Source organism: Danio aesculapii, chromosome 6 (assembly GCF_903798145.1).
Source record: "Danio aesculapii chromosome 6, fDanAes4.1, whole genome shotgun sequence".
Taxonomy (NCBI): Eukaryota; Metazoa; Chordata; class Actinopteri; order Cypriniformes; family Danionidae; genus Danio; species Danio aesculapii.
In genome coordinates, this window is record NC_079440.1 from 483,763 (window position 1) to 506,003 (window position 22,241).

At 40.0% G+C, this 22,241-nt stretch overlaps 1 protein-coding gene across 4 annotated transcripts; it reads left to right on the forward strand.

The window, feature by feature from the left end:
* The first annotated feature begins 4,028 nt into the window (after positions 1-4,028).
* LOC130230299 (NACHT, LRR and PYD domains-containing protein 12) lies at positions 4,029-22,043 on the forward strand. Of its 4 annotated transcripts, XR_008837941.1 has the most exons (9): positions 4,029-4,124; positions 5,439-5,719; positions 12,481-14,293; positions 14,527-14,700; positions 14,810-14,983; positions 16,099-16,272; positions 18,301-18,347; positions 19,237-21,476; positions 21,560-22,043. XR_008837941.1 is itself a non-coding variant. In XM_056459256.1 (8 exons), exons 2-8 carry the CDS (start codon positions 5,458-5,460, stop codon positions 19,770-19,772), a joined length of 3,180 nt encoding a protein of 1,059 aa, XP_056315231.1. In that variant the 5' UTR covers positions 4,029-4,124; positions 5,439-5,457; the 3' UTR covers positions 19,773-22,043. The 4 variants fall into 4 exon arrangements, 3 of the variants coding, with proteins under 3 accessions (XP_056315231.1, XP_056315233.1, XP_056315232.1); XM_056459256.1 differs by having other exon boundaries at positions 19,237-22,043; XM_056459257.1 differs by lacking the exon at positions 4,029-4,124 and adding an exon at positions 4,255-4,364 and having other exon boundaries at positions 19,237-22,043.
* Positions 22,044-22,241: the final 198 nt, after the last annotated feature.

The following is a 22,241-nucleotide window of genomic DNA, read 5'->3' on the forward strand; positions in this document are numbered from 1 at the left end:
AAAGACACCCTAAGACAGATTTAAAGAGATAATCCACTGTCTGAAAACCTGCTGTGAATACAAATATATAATTTTATAATTATAAATAAATTAAAACACAATATACAGTATATGCTGGCTCATTGGACAGTGGGTTTATAGAAGAAAGATTGCTGGTTCAAGTCCTCTCTGAGCGAGATATTCTTGCATATTCTCTGGTTTCCCTCACAGTCCGAAGAAAATGGGCCATAGTGTGTGTGAATCCAGTGAGCTAGTCTAGTTTTAATTTAATTATTTTATGCAAAATATTTCACAGATAACAAGTCATATACAACAAAACATACAAGTCATCCAACATAGAGTGTGTGTAAGGGTAACTCGGTGTGGCAGTGAAAGTATAGCAGCAAAAGTACAAGATGAATAATAATAGTTGGACTGTGGGGGAAACCGGAGCACCTGGAGGAAACCCACGCGAACGCAGGGAGAACATGCAAACTCCACACAGAAACACACACTGACCCAGTTGGGACTTGAACCAGTGACCTTCTTGCTGTGAGGCGACAGCACTACCTACTGCGCCACTGCGTCGCCCATAGATACTATAAATATATAATTATATAACATTAAACATGTCATGATAACACAATTCATCAAAAATGAGAGGGAAGTTGGAGAATGGGGAAGATGACACATGGCAATGATAATAGTATAGCAATAATCAGTGTTACATTACTTTTGAGTTACTTTGATCTTGTTCAGAACTTGAACACATGGTAAACTCAGACAGAAGACTGCTCTTCTTTTACTAGATTGCTTTTAAAAACACTATCGGCTGGGTTTAGGGAAGGAGATGGGTCAGTCAGTCAGTCAGTCCACAGCCTGCTGGCCTGGTCGGCTGAAGTGTATATTTCACCCTCTGGTGGATTTACATGAGTAGAGGATGAGCTAGAGAAATTTCAGATCAGCAAAAAGCATCCACAGCGGCCTATGGTGGATTTACAAAAACAAAAACTGTGAGCAGATGTACCACCAGTTACGTATTCCACTGTCTCCAGAAATGTAGACCTGGGTACATATCTGTAATGAGCCTGGGATAACAAAAGATCAGAAAGAGGACAAACAGTAATGATAACAACAAAGAGCGAATAATAATATAAAATAAAAATAGATTATGGATATATCCCCTAATATACAGAGGCATAAGGTTGGATAGTGAGTCAGTAAAGCTTTTCCCACACCTTTTAAAAGAGATGCGTCTGAGGTGTATAATGAGAACATGTTGATGATGTGATAACCATTTTAAACCATGTTTTTCCAGTCAGATGATACCTGTGAAGATGCTTTTACTAAAGCACTACAAGAACTACAAGCACTACAAGAAGATGCAGGAGCAGCTGGCACTGCAGGATGGCAGACTGATTGGAACAGGATGATTGCAGGAATAAGGCTGGCTGAAATGTTTATCGTATCAGATCTACACAGTACTCTCCCTGCCCTCTAGCTCCCCCTGCTGGTGTCCCCTCTACATTTTCTTTTTTTTAAAAGCCTGTTTATTCAGAATTATCCTCGAAACCCTCAACTTTAACTAAGCAATATACAGTATATGGATATATATGGCATATTGACACTTTTGGCAGTGTAAATATCACCAAATAAACATATTTTCCCAACAGATATCAGACTTGAAACACCTTAAATCAACTTAAACATGTACAATCTCTGTTGTCAGTTTAATATCAGAAACAGTCAATTCCTTCGATAACTATGGGACCACCTTGCCACCCAGGCCATACCAGGGATTATTCTGGCTCTATATAGTATCTTACACAATCCTTCAGTGCAAAAGGTTCCCCACTGGTCCTCTGAGAGTGTTCTGAGTAAGCTAGAATGGTGTTGAATGGAGTAAATTGCATGGTCTTAAATGAGCACAATTCTACACTGTAATGAATAAAGATTAATGAAAATATTCTACATACCCTGCCTGTTTTGCCTCAGTTTTTTAATAAACCTGTATGTTTTCAAAACCACCTTCATTGGCAAACCTTGATTTGGAACAGCTCTATGCTCCTAAATATAATAAGATCATAGAAGAATGGTCAAGGAGGTCAAGCTGAAGGAGGTGAAAACGATTTCTTTAAGGTTGTAAAATCCACTGGATCTAAACATGTCATATCTCTTAAATGGCAAGTTTTCAAATTCATTATGTCTATAGCTCAGGGTTCATATTACTATTTTAAAGACCTCATGTTTCTTCAACAAAAGCATTTCTGCAATCTCTTATTTCTTTCATTCAATGTTTAATTACTAATAGCTCTATTAGTGAAGTAGTAAGATAACTATGGTGGAACTATAACACTTACAGCGTAATTTAGTCACTACTAAGAACAAAATCCAGTCCAGGTTTTATTCTAGCTCAATTCTTCTAAGCTTCAGATGTCTGTCTCTTTATTTAAATGATCCTTTACATCTCATCACACTTTAACAAGAATAATTAGATTTCCTCTAGACCTGATGTAGATTATAAGAACAGAGGCTGAGGGGTTACATGTATTGACCTTGGGAACTACATCCAGGCTTGCAGCTGTAATCTGAATGAGGTTATCTGAAAAACAAGAGCCATATATCGTCTTCACCATGTATTTATTTCAGATGTCCTCTTATTTAACACACCAAGTTCAGATTTGGGGATTTGTTATATGTAGTGAACATGTAGAGGACTTCTACGCTTGAACTTCAAATGCCAAAGTGGAAATCTGATGCAGCTTAATGGAGAAAAGGTTTGATTTGAACATTCATTTTTGACTGAGAAAGGAAAACATGAACATCTTTAATGATAAGGAGGTGAGCAGTGAGGGGAAGTTCAGATCTTTTCTGTATTCTGAATGTTTTGGGCAGTTCGTTTTAATGAAGTGGTTAAAAAAACAGATCACTGGTGACATAATGACAAATGTACCAGGTTAGAACTCAACATATTAAGTTTTGCAATGCAAAGGAAGCGTGATTCACTTTTATTCTATGCCCCATTAGATTACTATTCACATTTTATTATGACTGTTCTGCTATGAAATAAGTGTAAATTTGGCTAGATCCCTCATTTAAGCCCTTGGCTTGCCAGTGCTGATGGAGCATTAGCACAGAATCAGTTAGGTTTGGTTCAGATGCTGCTGTGCTGTCAGTCACTCAGGCAGTAAGGTAGTGCTTGTGTTCGGGTTTGTTCTCTTTCCGCAGCTAATTACTCACTGTACTGTTCTAGTAACTGAATAACTCAGAATATTTGTTTATTGTGAGTCGGCGGGGTATCAGGCATGTTAGAAAGTAAGGTGGATAAGTGCTTACTGGAAATGCAAACCATTTCAAGTGATTCAATTCAATTTGGTGAACTCGTTCAACTGGTACACTTAGGACAGGGGTGCTCAACCTGGAGATCTACCTTCCTGTGTGTCTTTAATTACCAAGTGCTCCTTCAGCTCCTACTTAGTGAATTTAGATGTGTTTGTTTAGGGCTGGAGCTGAACTCTGCAGGAAGGTAGATCTCCAGGAACAGGATTGAGCACCACTGACTTCTGGATTGAGCTCAGGATTGAGCACTGCTGATCTGTTAAAAAAAAATGGTTCATTCCGCTGTGATTAAAAAAGGGACTAAGCCGAAAAAAAAAGAATGAAGGAATACTGCTAGCCCCGATCTTTATTCATAGATATATTTTTATCTCAAAGATTTCTTTGAAAATCTTAGCATGTCATAGCACTTAGGTTTCAGACTGGTCTCTATTTATGTTTCCAATCGGTTACCCTTATTTATTTAGAATAATAATCGTAATATAATCATAATATTTAGTATGTGTTATATAATAGCAATAGACTGTGTACAGCTTTGTGTCTAGCAACTGGACTTATGTCTTCTTTTGGGCAATGAGGATTACTAAACATAACTGAGATGTTTTCTGTGGATCTCTGAGAGCACAGACTCTCCATTGCCTGGTTCTGTATGAGGATGGGTGTGTTTAATGTGACATCTGCCTGCTTTTCACTTGCTTCTCGTGTCTCAACTTGTAAAGCAGTTTGATGTGTGTTTCTGAAGCATTTCAGATCGACTGTTCAACTCCACAGTCCTGGGGAAACAGAGAGATCTACAATCATCAATAGAGGTGAGTGTTTGCTCTTTCTGTACACAATATCAAGGGCAAGAGTCGTCTTATGAAGTAAAGAACCCTGAGTATGATCCAGACATAATAATAAATCTACTGTCTGCAAACCCCTCCGGCTCTCAGCAGAGGTTCACTGGTTGGACTGCTTTTGTTTGTTTTCCTGAAGTGGTACTGGTTTAACTTGTCCTGAAGACGAACAACCTCCTGCAGTGCTTTCAAAATCACCGGATATTGATCAAGGTGACTCAAATAAATGATGGACCATAAATAAAGCTTATAAAATATCCTCAGCAGTAACAAGGAGAACTGTAGATTATCAGACTTTCTTCACGTCACTGTATCCAGCATGTTTACTGCAGTGATCTGCTGTAGGCTAAGCGGCTCACAGACCTGCTTATTTTGAGTCTGATGAGCAGTGATGGTTTATCAGCTGTTGATTGTGACTGAATAATACAGATTTATGATGGTTTTATTAGCATCGTACCTCATCTTTCTTGTGATCATGGTGGTATCAGTTACAGTAAATGATTGAAAACTTTACAGTACAGTATATTAATCTCATTTGGCATGAAACATGTTATATTATAGTGTTTTATTGTTATATCTTATGAAAAAACAATATATACAATATATAACAGTTTGACTGCATAATCATGTATTTAAAAAAGAAAATCAAATACGGAGAGTCTCAAAACCCGTTTGTATGAGGAACTATTTTCTTCCACCACTCATTCACATCTGCAGCTGACGTCAGAACAGCAGAAACGGTTACTAATTCACCAACGTCACTGTAGAGCTAGTGTTTGAATGTTTCTGTAGTGTCATTCAAACGCTAGTATCTTGAAGTATCTTGAAATATATCTAGTCTAATATTACATGCTGTCATCATGGCCAAGAGAAAATAAATCAGTTATTAGAGATGAGTTATTAACACTATTAGTTTAGTTCAGTTCAGTTTAATAATCCCTACTGAGAGTCCAAATACTGAAGAGCAAATCCAACATTGTGCAGCTCCACAAGTCCCGAACCATGCAAGCCAGTGGTGACAGTGGCAATGAACAAACTTCACTATTTGGCGAAAGTGAAGAATTAAAAAACCTGGAGAGAAACCAGGCTCAGTTGGGCACCACCAATTCTCCTATGGCCAACAAGGCCTCTACAGCAAAATCACCAATAACTTTGACACTGAACACACTTAATGCTTGGTTTTTCTCCACTCACAGTTGTGTTAATGTAATAGTAATAACATTCAAATGTTTATGTTCGGATGTACAGTAAGAAACCGCTTCAGGTGTGGTTCTCCTCTTCCTGCAGGTGTGAACCGGTGAGGAAGATGGCTTCTGTTAAAGAGCTACTTGCGAAATCTCTGATGAAGCTGAAAAATCCTGAGCTGAAGGAGTTTCAGTGGCACTTAGAGAAAGATCATGAGCATATATATAAGTGTGAAATGGAGAAAGCAGACAGGTTAGACACTGTGAACAAGATGGTGCAGTGTTTTGGACCAGAAGAGGCTGTAAATAACACTGTCAGCATCCTGAGGAAAATGAAGCAGAATAATCTGGCGAAGCAGCTGGAGAATGAACACAAGAGGCAAGGTAACATTTTAATTGACCTTTATTTTTTCTAAATCCTCAATTGCAGCACTAGGGGTGATTTTCAGTACTCTTGAATAAGCTATATTTGTTAATATACTTGATGAACTTTAGAAACTCTTGTGTTCTTGTGAAATGTCATCGACCATTGCCAAAGCATCTTGCAAATACAGTTAAAATCCCTGTATGTGTTCTTGCTCCACTCCTATTGTCGAGGATGCATCAAGAGGTGACTTGCAAGGAAAAGATATCCCAACCAGTGAAAGTTCAATTAACGGCAGTGGAGAAAATCCACACAATTTAAAAAACATTCATCTATTGTGTCACAAAATGAAGTTTTCAGAGCTTCCAGATGAGAATGTAGTTATATTAAACTGGAATCTGCAGTTTATTGACAAAGAGAGCACATCTTCGAATATCATCTTCAGCGTATTCAGACATCAGGACTGCGTTTCCTAATATTGTTGTCTCTTAGTAGAATTAAAAGCTCTAAAGGTTAAATAAAGGTGTACCATTTTTATAATTTAGGCAAGGCAAGGCAAGGCAAGTTTATTTATATAGCACATTTCATACACAGTGGCAATTCAAAGTGCTTTACATAAACAGGAATAAAAGAAACAAGTATAAGAGAAATAAAAAACAAATAATAGAAATGGTAAAAATAGAAATAAAATAAAATAAAATAAGAGCAGATAAAATGTGTTATAAAAGAATTAAAAAGAAGAGAAAAACATAGTAGTTCGATCTGTCGGACGTAGCACAGTGCTCATTCAGTAAAGGCACAGCTAAACAGATGTGTTTTCAGTCTTGATGTGAATGTGCCTAATGTTGGAGCACATCTGATCATTTCTGGAAGCTGATTCCAGCAGCGAGGGGCGTAGTAGCTGAAAGCCGATTCACCCTGCTTTGACTGAACTCTTGGGATTTCTAATCTATTTGATCCTAAAGATCTGAGTGATCTGTTAGGTTTGTATTCAGTGAGCATATCTGTAATGTATTGAGGTCCTAGGCCATTTAGTGATTTATAGACCAGTAATAATACTTTAAAATCTATTCTGAATGTAACTGGGAGCCAGTGTAAAGACCTGAGGACGGGTGTGATGTGCTCTGATTTCCTGGTTCTGGTCAGAATTCTGGCCGCAGCGTTCTGGATGAGCTGCAACTGTCTGACTGTCTTTTTGGGAAGGCCAGTGAGGAGGCCATTACAGTAATCCACCCTGCTGCTGATAAAAGCATGAACAAGTTTCTCTAAGTCTTCACAGGAAACAAAGCATCTAATTCTTACAATGTTTTTGAGATGATAGTATGCTGATTTACTAACTGTTTTGATATGACTATTAAAACTCAGATCTGACTCCAGAGTCACACCGAGATTTTTGACCTTATTTTTTGTTGTTTGACCCTTAGAGCCAAGGTACGCATTCACCTTGAGAACCTCATCTCTGTTCCCAAACGCAATCACTTCAGTTTTCTCTTTGTTTAACTGAAGAAAGTTTTGGCACATCCAATTGTTAATTTCATCAATGCATTGGCAGAGGGTGTCAATGGGGCTGTAGTCATTAGGCAGTAAGGCTAGGTAGATCTGAGTGTCATCAGCATAGCTGTGATAGGAGATTTGGTTTTTTCTCATTATTTGGCTCAGAGGGAGCATATAAAGGTTGAACAGGAGAGGTGCCAGAATCGAGCCTTGTGGGACTCCACATGTCATGGGTGTCCACCTCGACCTATGGTCACCTATACTGACATAGTAACCTCTTCCTTCAAGGTAAGATCTGAACCATTTGAGGACCGTCCCAGACAGCCCAACCCAGTTTTCCAGCCTATCCAGAAGTATGCTGTGATCGACAGTGTCAAATGCGGCACTGAGATCGAGCAGTACCAGCACTGTTAGTTTGCCTGAATCTGTATTTAGGCGGATATCATTGATTATCTTTATAAGGGCGCTCTCTGTACTGTGATGTGCTCTGAAACCAGATTGATAATTGTCCAAACATCCCTTGAAGTTTAAGAACTGGTTAACCTGGTTAAAAACAACTTTTTCAATGATTTTGCCAATGAAAGGGAGATTCGAGATGGGCCTGTAATTGCTCAATATGGTGTTATCCAGGTTGCTCTTTTTCAAGAGGGGTTTAACAACTGCAGTTTTAAGTGAGTTAGGAAAAATCCCTGAGAGAAGTGAAGCATTCACCACTTTTAGAAGATCCATTTCTAAACAGGTAAACACCGTTTTAAAGAATGATGTGGGGAGCGTGTCGAGACTGCAGGTTGATGTTTTCATAACTTGCACGATCTCTTCTAAGGTTTGACCATTAATTACCATGAAATCGGACATAATGTCTGATTTCTTAAGTTGTGGTTGAGTTAATCTGACTTCGACACAATTTGGCTGATTGGATGAGCTGATTGCCTTTCTGATATTGTTGATCTTGTCAGTAAAGAAATGAGCAAACTCATTACATTTGCTTTCAGAGAGTAGCTCACTGGGAATCCGACTGGGGGGGGTTGTGAGTTTCTCTATCGTTGCAAAGAGTTTACGAGCATTGTTTACGTTGCTGTTTATAAGGCTTGAGAAGAAAGTCTGCCTAGCAGTTTTTAGTTCCATATTAAAAGCACGAAGACTGTCTTTATAGATATTATAATGGACTACTAGTTTCGTCTTTCTCCACATACGCTCAGCTTTTCTGCACTGTCTTTTCATTATTTTAATTCTTGGGGACCTAGACCAAGATCCCCTTTGCCTGCTAGTTATCTTCTTGGCTTTAACAGGAGCAATGTCATCTATGACATTTTTAACTTTAGAATTAAACAAATCAAGGAGAGAATCAACAGAGTCTGCAGATATACTTGGTGCTAGCGATATGGCCTTCATAAACTGCTCATTAGTGTTCTCATTTATGCATCTCTTTCTGACAGAGACAGATCTGTCTTTAATAGCTGGAGTGATCAATATATCAAAGAAAATACAGAAATGATCAGATAGTGCAACATCCTTAACAACAGTTGATGAAATGTGTAAACCCTTAGTTATAAGTAGATCAAGAGTGTGTCCACGATTGTGTGTGGGTCCTTGAACATGCTGAGTCAGATCAAAAGTGTTGAAAACAGTCATCAGTTCTTTTACAGCATTGATTTCTGGATTATCAATGTGAATATTAAAATCCCCAGCAATGGTAAAATAGTCAAATTCAGAGGTTACTAATGATAACAGCTCTGTAAAATCATCAATAAAAGCTGGAGAATATTTTGGAGGTCTGTAGATAATGATCAGTAAGATACGTGGAGCACCTTTTAGTGCTATACTCAGATATTCAAAAGACAAAAAGTCACCAAATGACACTTGTTTACACTCATAGACATCTTTAAACAGGGCAGCAATGCCTCCACCTCTCCTATTGGCTCTGCAAACACTCAAAAAGTCAAAGTTTAAAGGAGCTGTTTCATTCAGAACTGCTGCACTACAGCTGTCATCTAGCCAAGTTTCATTTAAAAGCATAAAATCAAGGCAATTTGAGCTGAATTTAGAGTCTGATTAAAGTACATTGTCAGTGATATCTGACTCCTGCAGCTTTTAAATACTTGCTAAACACTCGATAAAAGTCTTGTCGTTGATCCCAGTTGTAAGAGCAGCAGACAATAACTTGACTTCTCGTTGATCATGTGTAAAAGTGTCAGAGGATGGATTTCTCTGCTGAATCATCTGTTGAACTGCATCCCAATCATCACAAATACTGCAGAAGACCTACTGGAACCAGCATGGAGCCAAGATTCTCATAGAAATCAGTCAAGTTTGGTGAAGGAGAAATCATGGTTTGGGGTTCATTCAGTATAATGCCGTGCGAGAGATCTGCAACATCAACGGCTGAGGTATTAAGACGTTTGTGCTGCCCATTCCATTACAAACCACAGGAGAGGGCAAATTCTCCCGCAGGATAGCGCTCCTTCTCATACTTCAGCCTCCACATCAAAGATCCTGAAAGCAAAGAAGGTTAAGCAGGTCCAGGATTGGCCAGCCCAGTCACCAGACATGAACATTATTGAGCACGTCTGGGGTAAGATGAAGGAGGAGGTGTTTAAGATGAACACAAAGACTCTTGATGAACTCTGGGAGTCCTGCAAGAAGGCTTTCTTCACCATTCCAGATGACTTTATTAATCAGTGATTTGAGTCATTGCAGAGATGTATGGATGCAGTCCTCCAAGCTCATGATGGAGTCAGACACAATATTCATTCTGTTTCCACTGCAGCATGACCACATGTTCTATACTGGACATTATTGAAGGTTCAGTGAGCAGACTTTAGTCTAAGCAGAGTCAGACCTTACTGTCCTAATCAAATCAGTCAACATCAAGACATGATCAGATTATATTGTGCTCAAATAAGCCTCATCTAGAGGCCTTTACCTTTCATATAAGACACTTCTGATGCCAAATGACCAACTAGAAACATGCTAGTTTCCCCCACAGTCCAAAGACATGTGGTACAGGTGAATTGGGTAGGCTAAATTGTCCATAGTGTATCAGTGTGAGTGAGTGTGCGTGGATGTTGGGTTGCGGCTGGAAGGGCATCCACTGCGTAAAAACATGCTGGATAAGTTGGCGGTTCATTCCACTGTGGCGACCCTGGATTAATAAAGGGACATGAATGAAAGCATGATATTATGTTGCCATATTCCAGTGTTTCTTAATCTAATCTTGACCCTTGTACAAATGAAGTTTTAAATATACATATGTTGCTCAAGTCAAATAAATATTTAATGCAGACAGTGTCATACTGTCATACTAAATAAAACATATATGTTTAGCTAATAATCAGCCTCTTACACATGCTTCTCATAAACAATAAGCAGATATGCATGTAAACTGCCTTTAAAATAATCATGGAAAACATAAAATGATAATCTTAACTGGTTCGAGTCGCTAATCTTCAATATTCCCGCTGTTTCACAATGTTAGGAGTAAGTTGAAATAACCATAGACTATTTAGAACTGATTTTCTCCTACATCATCAGCATTATGCCTGAATGACTACCGCCCTGTAGCACTCACACCCATCATCATGAAGTGCTTCGAGCGGTTGGTCCTGGCACATCTGAAAGACTCTCTGCCATCCACACTGGACCCACATCAGTTTGCCTACCGTGGCAACAGGAGCACAGAAGATGCCGTCTCCATAGCACTGCACTCTGTCCTCACACACCTGGACAATAAAAACACTTATGCACGAATGCTGTTTGTTGACTTCAGCTCAGCATTCAACACTGTCATACCCTCTAAGCTACTGATCAAACTCAGAGACCTGGATATCAACACATCTCTCTGCAACTGGGTTATGGACTTTCTGACTAACAGACCTCAGAATGTTAGATCAGGCCACATCTGCTCCACCACCGTCACACTCAACACTGGTGTACCACAGGGCTGCGTGCTGAGCCCCTTCCTCTACTCTCTCTTTACCATCGACTGTAGGCCTGTGAACAGATCCAACACCATCATCAAATTTGCAGATGACACCACAGTGATTGGTCTAATCAGCAATAATGATGAGACTGCCTACAGGGAGGAGATACAGCATCTGGCCACTTGGTGCACCGACAATAATCTGCTCCTTAACACCAGCAAGACCAAGGAGCTCATTGTGGACTTCAGGAAGGGACGAACAGGCTCACATGATCCCATCCACATTAATGGGATGGCCGTTGAGCCTGTCTCATCCTTCAAGTTCCTGGGGACCCACATCTCAAAGGACCTTTCCTGGACCACCAACACCTCCAACCTGGTCAAGAAGGCTCATCAGCGCCTATTCTTCTTGAGGCAACTTAAGAAGAACCAGCTTTCATCAGCCATCCTGGTGAACTTCTACCGCTGCACAATAGAAAGCATCCTGACCAACTGCGTCACAGTCTGGTATGGAAGCTGCTCTGTTGCTGAGCGTAAGGCACTGCAGCGGGTGGTGAAAACTGCCCAACGCATCACAGGGACTACACTGCCAGCCATTGAGGACATCCAGAAGAAACACTGTCTGCGCCGAGCACGCAGTATTCTTAAGGACACCTCTCACCCTGCTCACAGACTGTTCTCTCTCCTGCCTTCCGGCAGGCGCTTCAGGCTCCCCCGGACAAAAACCAGCAGACTGAGGAACAGCTTTTTCCCCAGAGCTGTCTTCCTTTTGAACTCTGCCCCTCACTGACTCGTTTGCCCCCCCAATACACCCCCCACACTCCTCTAACTTATACTCCTCACAATCACTGCACTATTTAACATTTGCACATTTAAAGTTTGCACATATTCATTGCACTGATTCACTTATCTGAACTCTACATACCCACTGCACATGGACATTTCTAATTATGTTTATCTGCACACTCCTGCTATTAATAGCATGCTGTACATATATTCATTTATTGTAAATCTGTTCATAGCTAATACAACCTGTATATAATGTTGATAGTACATCCATCTGTAAATATCACCATAGTTTTTCTATAACTGCACTTTATAACTTATACCTGTATCCTGCACTTGCTGCTATTGCACTGCTGGTTAGACCGAAACTGCATTTCGTTGCCTTGTACTTGTACATGTGTAATGACAATAAAGTTGAAACTAATCTAGAATCTAATCTAATTATAACAATCAAATTTTAGCTTTAAGATGTTTTATGAGCCTAGGTTAGGATGTATATGACGATGTTATTATGAATTTGATTAAAACATATTCAATGCTCTTCAATGAAAATTTTATCCTTTTGTCAATGCTTTTTCAAAGGCTCAGCTGCAGCGGACAGTGAACAGGTTCTTCAAGAGAACAGCAAGAGACTGAAAGACAAATTAAAGCAGGACTATGAGCAGATATTGGTTGGCAATACACAGAAAGGTCGTCAGAAATACCTGGATGATATTTACACTGATCTATATGTGGTGGAGAACGAAACTGGAGGAAGAGTGAATGATCATGAGGTCATACAGATGGAGACAAATCCCAACCGTCTGACTGCTACAGACAAACCAATCAAGTGTAATGACATGTTTAAAGTTCAGGCTGACACAAGTCGACAAAACAGAAGAAGAGTCCTGACACTGGGGATTGCAGGAGTGGGAAAAACTGTGTCTGTCAACAAATTCATCCTTGACTGGGCTGAAGGAGAAGAGAATCAGGAAATAGTCTTCATATTTCCACTGCCGTTCCGTAGACTGAATCTGATTAGAGAAGAAAAGTACAGTCTCATAGGTCTGTGTAACAAGTACTTCTTTAGAAGTCCCAATAAACTGAGCTCTCTTCCTGAAAAAGAAGGTAAGGTGATGTTCATCTTTGATGGACTGGATGAATGTCGCTTCCCTTTAGACCTTGACGAAGATGATGGATTGACAGATGTGAATGAGAAAATGAGTGTGAGTAAGATACTACCCAACCTGTTAAAGAATCAGCTGATGCCCTCTTCCCTCATCTGGATCACATCCAGACCAGCAGCAGCCAGTCTGATACCCCGAGACTACATTGATCAGGTGACTGAGGTGCGAGGATTCAATGATGAACAGAAGGAGCAGTACTTCATCAAAAACAGCAGTCCTGAGGTTGCTGGAAACATCATCGCTCACATCAGGAAATCCAGGAGTCTGTACATCATGTGCCACATCCCTGTCTTCTGCTGGATCTCTCTCACTGTTCTTCAGCCTCTTCTGGCCCGAGAGTGCAATGACAAAACACCGACAACTCTCACAGGGATGTACACCAACTTCTTACTGTCTCAAAAGCAACAGATGAAAAAGAAATACAGCAATGATCCTGGCCCTGACGCCAATGTCTGGTCTTTTGAAGAGATCATTCTGAAGCTTGGGGAACTGGCTTTCAAACAGCTGGAGGAAGGAAATCTGATTTTCTACAAAGAAGAACTTGAGGAGTGTGGGCTGGACATCAGTGAAGGGACAGTGTTCTCTGGCTTATGTACTCGAATGTTTCAGGAGGAAAAAGAAGTTTCAGATGCAAAGGTTTACAGTTTCATACATCTCAGTGTTCAGGAGTTCCTCGCTGCTCTCTATGTGTTTTATACTTACAAAATCAAGAAAACAAATCCATTTCTTGATTTCTGGAAAAAGCTGACATGGAAACTGTCTACAAGGTCTCTGTTTAGACTTCATAAGGCTGCAGTCAAGAAGACTTTACAAAGCAGGAATGGACACTTGGACCTTTTCCTCCGGTTCCTGCTGGGTCTCTCACTGGAGTCTGATCAGAGTGACCTGAAGGAGCTCCTGCCAGGACTGAAGCTCAAAACAGAAAACATCAAAGACACGACTGACTATATCAAAAAGAAAATAGAGAAGGAGAAATCAGCAGAGAGGACCATCAACCTCTTCCACTGTCTGAATGAACTGAAGGATGACTTTGTGGAGGACCTCCAGAAGAGTCTGAGCTCTGGAATTCTTATATCACTAGATCTGTCCTCTGCTCAGTGGTCAGGTCTGGTGTTTGTGCTCCTGATGTCAGAAGAGACTCAAGAGAAGTTTGAACTGCAGAAATACAGAAGATCTGATGAAGCACTGATGAGACTGATACCAGTGATCAAGAACACCAGGAGAGCACTGTAAGAGTTTTCTTAAGTATTATATGTTGTTAGCTGTTTTGATTGGGTCTGAATTTCACAGGGTGATGGTCATCCTTTTATATTCAATAATCGCTGTTTGTTCATCCTGTCTTTTAACCTTTCACCTAACTATACGACTGTAATCAATGTTTTCCTTAGTCATTTGTGCTTCAGTTTATAAGCCATACCAGATTAACACATGAATACTGTTGTTTGTTCTGTCCTCTACACAGGCTACAATGCTGTAATCTCACTGCTCAGTGTTGTGAGAGTTTGTCTTCAGCTCTACAATCCTCAAACTGTGTCCTGAGAGAGCTGAACCTGAGTAACAATGACCTGCAGGATTCAGGAGTGAAGCTTCTCTCTGATGGACTGAAGAGTCAACACTGTAAACTGGAGATACTGAGGTCTGAGTTTAAACACCTGATTGATTGATTGATTGATTGATTGATTATGGAAGTACCAAACATATATTTCTAAGATTACTCTGTTAATGTAATTTGTGTTGTTTCTCAGCTTGGCCATGTGTAATCTCACTGCTGATTCCTGTGAGAGTTTGTCTTCAGCTCTACAATCCTCAAACTGTGTCCTGAGAGAGCTGGACCTGAGTAACAATGACCTGCAGGATTCAGGAGTGAAGAAGCTCTCTGATGGACTGAAGAGGCCAGACTGTAAACTGGAGACACTGAGGTAAAGGGTTTTATAAAAATAAATGTCACAATAAATGACTAGAAATGTTAAATCAAGGCAAGTCAGTTTTATTGTCAAACATGCTAAAAATTCTTGATGTACATCACATATGAAATTACAGCCTTCAATGCAAACAAGCAATACATAAATAAATACACAAAAACAGAGAATACAAAACAGAAGTGACAGCAGTGCAATGTTGTGGGATGACAGAGATTTAAAAAAGCAAATAATTGAGACTATTTTTGTGTTTGCATAGAATTTATATTCTGCGTTGCACATTGACAACTAAAACCTGCACATGCTTAGGAGATGGAGAGAGAACCTGAGAGCAGTTTTTACAGCGGTGCTCAGAGCTGTGTGGACATGGAGGATTCTCCTCACCAGAATCCCCTCAGTCACACAGTTTGGTTGATTATAGTGCAGGTACACTGCATTATATGTTTGAACATTTGTACAGACACAAGAGCACACATTTACAAGACCAAAAACTGTCCGCTAGATATGCACAAGAGATTAATTAATTAATTAACATTCATTTCTAGTAGTATTGCCAGTGAAAGTAAAAGATAACTCACTAGGATTAATCTTAGCCTAGTATTAGGCTCTTCTAGAATGAGATATAGCTGAAAAGAATAGATTTCAATGGTATCTTCCTTTAGCCTGCTTTCATGCAACTGAGTCAAGGCTAAATTCAGCCAGGCTAGCTTGAAGATCAAGGCTAATCATTTTGTGCAATACCCCGCTAGCAGGGGACGGGATTTTTGACTGTTTTTGGATTCTTTATATTTTGCTACCTGCCTTAACCCTTCTGCCTGTTTACTTGATTATGTTTTGGATTATCCTTGTTGTTGCTGTCCATATAATTATGGACTGTGTGATCAATGCCTTACCTTTGTGCTTAACAACAAGATGTGTGATAAGAAATTCAGTTAATATCAGTTTCTTCAAAAGAAATCCCTTCACCTTTAAAAATCACCAATGGCATTTATTGTTTCAGCCTTTGGTGTCTAGTGACAATACACAAATATTTCGCTCTTATTTATCTGTACACTTCTACTTCACTGCAGTTAAAATTCTTTCTGTTGAGTTTACAGATGTATTTGGGTTTGCAGATTGTCTGGCTGTATGGTGACAGAGGAAGGCTGTGGTTTTCTGTCTTCAGCTCTGTCTTCAAACCCCTCACACCTGAGAGAGCTGGATCTGAGCTACAATCATCCAGGAGATTCAGGAGTCAAGCTGCTCTCTGAACAACTGGAGGATCCAAACTACACACTGGACAAACTCAAGTATGTGGAGCATATACATATGTTTCGTTTGGACCTCTTCTTAAAGGTAGATGGATAGTATGATGTTTATTTAAACAGTCTGAAGGCAATCAAAATTCCTAAGAATTTACTCGCCTTCTGCACAAAAGCTTTCACAAAGGCACAATCATCCCTGAGTCTGAGTCTTTATCTAGGAACTTGTGGGATTATATATTTTTTAAATAATTATATTTATTATTTTAATTATTACCCCCTTTAAGCTATATAAAACAAATAACAAACCACTGTTATACAATGACTTGCCTAATTACCCGAACTTTACCCTAATTAACCTAGTGAAGCCTTTAAATGTCACTTTAAGCTGAATACTAGTGTCTTGAAGAATATCTAGTCTAATATTATTTACTGTCATCATGACAAAGAGAAAATAAATCAGTTATTAGAGTTATTAAAACTATTATGTGCAGAAATGTGTTGATAAAATCTCTCCGTTGAAATTAAATTGTGGAAAAATATACAGGAGGGGCTAATAATTCAGCGGGGCTAATAGTTCTGACTTCAACTGCATACACAGAATTATTAGCCCTCCTGTAATATTGGCTCCCTTTGTTTTTTCCCCCAAAATTTCTGTTTAAAGGAAAGAAGATTTTTTTGTAGAAGCACTACATAAGCACAGTTTACAGTACACTCAGAGTCTGGTCTTGTCAGTTGTACCAGAAAGGACTGTAAGTTACGAGAAACTTACTCTTAGTTCTAAGTTTACTTACCTCTTGTCACAATCCCCAGAGTTCTACTTTATACAGACTGCTGGAGAACTACAAATCTGCCGCCAAAGGAACTACAATCCTGTCGTGCACCACACACTCACACCTGTTCTGGTTTTCCAGTGATTGCTAATCTGCTGATTGAACTATTCATGAACAGATTCAAGGACTAAATAAACAGCACACACACACACACACACACACACACACACACACACACACACACACACCTTGTTTTGTGACATTGCAACATGTTTCCCTTGCCTTGCCGCGTTTGACCCTTGCTTTGTTTTGTCAGTTTACGTTGCTTGCCGCCTGTACTGACCATTCGCCTGTTATATGACCATTCTTCTGCATTTGCTTGCATGTACCTGTTTGATCCTGTTAACAGTTGCCTGCCTGACCATTCTCATAATAAACTGCATGTGGACCTTCAACTCTGTTGTCAGCATTCCTCGCATTACATCTCTCCTGTGTTGACCTTAAATTTGTTTAAAAAAAATTAAAACTTTTTATTCTAGACGAAATAAAACAAATAAGACTTTCTCCAGGAGAAAAAATATTATTAGACATACTGTCAAAATCTCTAAACCTTTTGTCGAAGTTTAGGATTAAAAAAATCTGACTTAACAAGATGTTACAGAGATCCTAAACATATCCCTGTTTTCAATCTACAAATAACTGTGTGTGTGCTTGTGTGTGTGTACTAACCATTTATTAATCTGGGGTCGCCACAGCAGAATGAACCGCCAACTTATCCAGCATATGTTTTTTCAGCAGATGCCCTTCCAGCAGCCACCCAACACTGGGAAACACCCATACACTACAGCCAATTTAGTTGATCAGTTCCCCTATAGCGCATGTGTTTGGACTGTGGGGGAAACCGGAGCACCCGGAGGAAACCCACACCAACACGGGGAGAACATGCAAACTCCACACAGAAACACCAACTGACCCAGCCGGGACTCGAACCAGAGAGCTTCTTGCTGTGAGGACGCAGTGCTAACCACTGAGCCACCATGATGCCATGTGTCATAATAATAAAATCAATTAAATATAACTCAGTAGTCAGTAGAGACCTACTGGAACTTCTTAAGCTGTGTTTTCATCTGACAAATAACACAACAGCCAATCAGGATCAAGCATTCAGCAGACACCTGATATTACGCATAATAATTCAATATTTAAAGAGTAATGTTTGATCAGAATAATTGTGACTGGAGGCCTGCTGAAAGTGTGTTAGTGTTTGATTACTGACTGAATGTGAATCTGTGTGTGTTTACAGAGTAGATCAAGGAGGAGAGAAGAGGATTACAGCAGGACTGCACAAATGTATGTCTACACACACACACTGAGACAAACACTACATACTAGAGATGCACGGATCAGCTGAAATGACACCCGAATCCGCTGCTTCATACTAATCATCCATCAGCCCGCACATATTTTTTATCTGATATATGTATCCGCAATAATTTAATTCTTTGTTTTAGGCATGATAGGTCACCATCAGGGCCGGAGCAAACTGAACTGGAGCTCTAGGCAAAAGGTGAACATGCCGCCCTCATACCAAAAGCAAAAACGAGAGACGGGGGTGTGATTGTGCGTACGACAGCGAGGGCTGGGGCAGTGGGGGGATTGTCACAGATGAAAGAGCGAACCGGGGGGTTATCGGGGACGCCACCCTCTTTATTCTGCCGCCCGGGTCGCCTCTATGGACATGCTGGCTCTGGTCATCGTGGATATTAACAGCAGGTTCAGTGAGCTAATCTACGCATCTCTAATAGTAAAATAATATGTTAATTTTCAAAACGTGGCCAGCTGCACTGAATGAGCGTTCGATCGCACCGCGTGTTGTAGGAACGAACAAGATTCTCCTCGCAGGGCGCTGCAGTTGTGGATACAAGCGATCTTATTTCTCCCAGAATGATAGCGGATTCTCCTCTGATGACTCCTCTAACTGAAACTTTGAACAGTGGGCTACTCCTGCACTTCATCCATTATTTTGGGTGTCTCATCTTCCCATTCTGCAAAGCCCACTCTCTGCTTTTTCGCTGGTCCACTGCCATTTCCCACTACATCCACCCACAATTAACCATAATGTATTTTTTTATTACCCGACCGACCCACGGATTATCCGCAGCGCCTACTACTACTACTACTACTACACACACACACACACACTGCTTTGCTGTTATAATGTGTCTGTTCTTGTGTTCAGATGCCTGTTTCCTCACACTGGATCCAAACACCGCATACGCTGAACTCATTATATCTGAGGAGAACAGGAAAGTGATGAATGTGGCTCAGAAACAGCCGTATCCTGATCATCCAGACAGATTTGATAATGTACTTCAGGTGTTGTGCAGAGAGAGTGTGTGTGGACGCTGTTACTGGGAGATTGACTGGACTGGAGATGATGCGTCTACATCAGTGTCATATAAGAGCATCAGAAGGAAGGGAGATATTGAGTGTGCATTTGGATGGAATCCTCAGTCCTGGAGTTTGATCTGCTATTCCTCCAGTTACGAATTCAGACACAATAACAAACATACGTATTTACCAGAAGAGCCGATCAGCAGGAGGATAGGAGTGTATCTGGATCACAGTGGAGGAACTCTGAGCTTCTACAACATCAGTGGAGACACAAGGATCCTCATCCACTCAGTCCAGACCACATTCACTGAGCCGCTCTATCCTGGGTTTAGGGTTTATCGTGGATCTTCAGTCAAACTGTGCAGAAGACTGAAATATTGAGGACTGGACTTATTTACCCAAAATCCTGTGCTCTGCAGGATCAGTCAGTCAGCAGTGAGATGTTCTGGAGTCTCTTCATCACTTTATTCCTGAACTTCTGTCTCTAAGAGAGTGTGTGTGTGTGTGTGTTTGAGTGAGTGGCATTCTCCATTTGTCTTTCTTCATTTACTATCATAATAATAATCAACTGTCCTCTAGTATTCACTGCACATCTGAATTATTACTGTAATAATGATCATCTCAAACACATTCACTCAAAACAGAGACAGACATGAGCATGCAGATAATCCAAAAGCACAGTCAGAGTACAGGCGAGTGGTCGAGACAGGCAGAAAAACAACGTAAACAGTAAAACAAAGCAAAGATCAAAAGTACGGCAAGGCAAGATAAGGAAAATGCTTCAGTAAAACTCATTTGCTGATCACAAGACTCAGCAAAGAGTGTGTGTGAATGAGGTGTCCTTATAGCACTAATAATCAGTCCATCATGAGCTTCCAGCTGTGTGTAATCTGAGAAGACTGAATAGCGCACTTCACATTAAGGTAAGCCAGCCATGTTACCTTTCATAAAAAACAAGAATTGCTATCCTAGCTAAGAACACCGATCATTAACACAGCTATATTTCAACTAGTAACTAACTCTACATAATGATGAATGATTTTACCAAAAGAAGAAAAACATATCTGTACTGGACTGCTGCTTTCAGGATGTCATCCTTTCCCCACTTAGTCTGTCACCAGCTCTTTCTATGACCAAACAAGCAAGCCTCTTCTGATTGGCTGAATTTCTCTGATCTCAAGATAAAGCCTCATGTTTGCCTTTGCAGATACTCAAAGGACTTTTGCACCAGATATCACAGTGAGCGAGAGCGCGAAATGTAGATTTGCAAGTGAGAAACAGCGATTAGGACCCATAGTGGCAGATTCGAGGCGTTGTAGTAACATAGTTGTGTTTGTACTTAGAAAAAATATCCAGGAAAAAATATTTAAGAGCAAACATTACGTTCTACACGCGTGCAACATTCTGCGTGGATACACATTCTAATATGCAGGTGCACAAGATTCGTCTGTGACTTCAGATTTTTGGATGCAGGTGTGTGAATGTGTTATACACCATATTCACTGCAACAATAGTAGGGAAAAACATGAGTGGATGAGTTTCTTTATTTGTGATTCATCTAATAGGATTTGTGGACCTGCACTGAAGGATTTGAAAAGCTGTACATGTTACGCTGTGTTTGGTGGAGATAAAAATACCAACATATTTGCAAATTTGCTCTGTGATTACAAATTCACTGATACACACTTATGGCTATACATTACAACTACAAATCACACTTTTACACCAAAAATAACTTCATAGACAAGGGCGCAAGCCTAAGCTGAACAATCTCCCATCCCTCAAGTGACACTGCATCAAGAATCGTCATTCATATATTGCCACATGGGCTCAGGACTACTTTGGCAAACCTTTGTAACGTGCCACAATACATTGCTACATCCCCAAATGCCAGGGAAAATTGTACTGTGCCAAAAGGAAGCTCTATGTTAACAGTGTCCAGAAGCGCCGTTGTCTTCTCTGGGCTCGGAGGCATCTGGGATGGACCATCACACAGTGGAAACGTGTACTGTGCTCAGATGACGCAGAGTTTCAGTTATGTTTTTGGGAGAAATAGACGTGGTTGTGTCAGTGCCCTTGGTAAAGGTAACCTGCTCTTCTGTTATGCTCCATTAATGCTGAACAGCACAGAGAGATTCTGGAGCTCAATATGCTGCCTTCTTCTCCAGGGACGCACATGCAGAGTTCAACAAGACAATGCAGAACCACATTCAGCACACATTACAGAGTCCTGCTGCGGAGGAAGAGGAGACAGGTACTGGACTGGCCTGGCCAAATAAAGCAGCCGCTGTTCTCCACAATGGTGACGTCTAATGAAAACATTTACAATACAAACATTCAGATTCAGTCAGTTGCAGATAAATTAGACTGAGATATTAAAATTATGTTTGATCTACAAATGTACACCCTGTTCACAAAGCACATCCAAAGCCTTCCAAGATTATTTTGATTTCATTTACTGTGTTGTGTTAAAGTGCTGTTCATTCAATAAACAACAACAACAACAACAACAACAACAACAACAACAAAAAGTGTGATTTTTGCTTGTCCTTCAGATTACTTTAAAATGAGAAAAGATGTTGCTGGAATATACTAAAACATATTTGTTTTGGTGACTATAAGGTGACTGGAAAAATAATAATCATTAACCTAATAGATTTAAACAAAACCAACAATGTTACATTCTCAACTAATCAAATTTGCATTGACTTTATGTAATTAACTTATGTTCGCTGAAATAAACATTGTTAATTAAATTCAAACTAACTCAGTTGTGTGTTTAGTTCCCAGATTAGGATCAAGGATAAGATCAGGTGGCTTGGTGGTTAGATAGCTTAATATTTTTTCCGT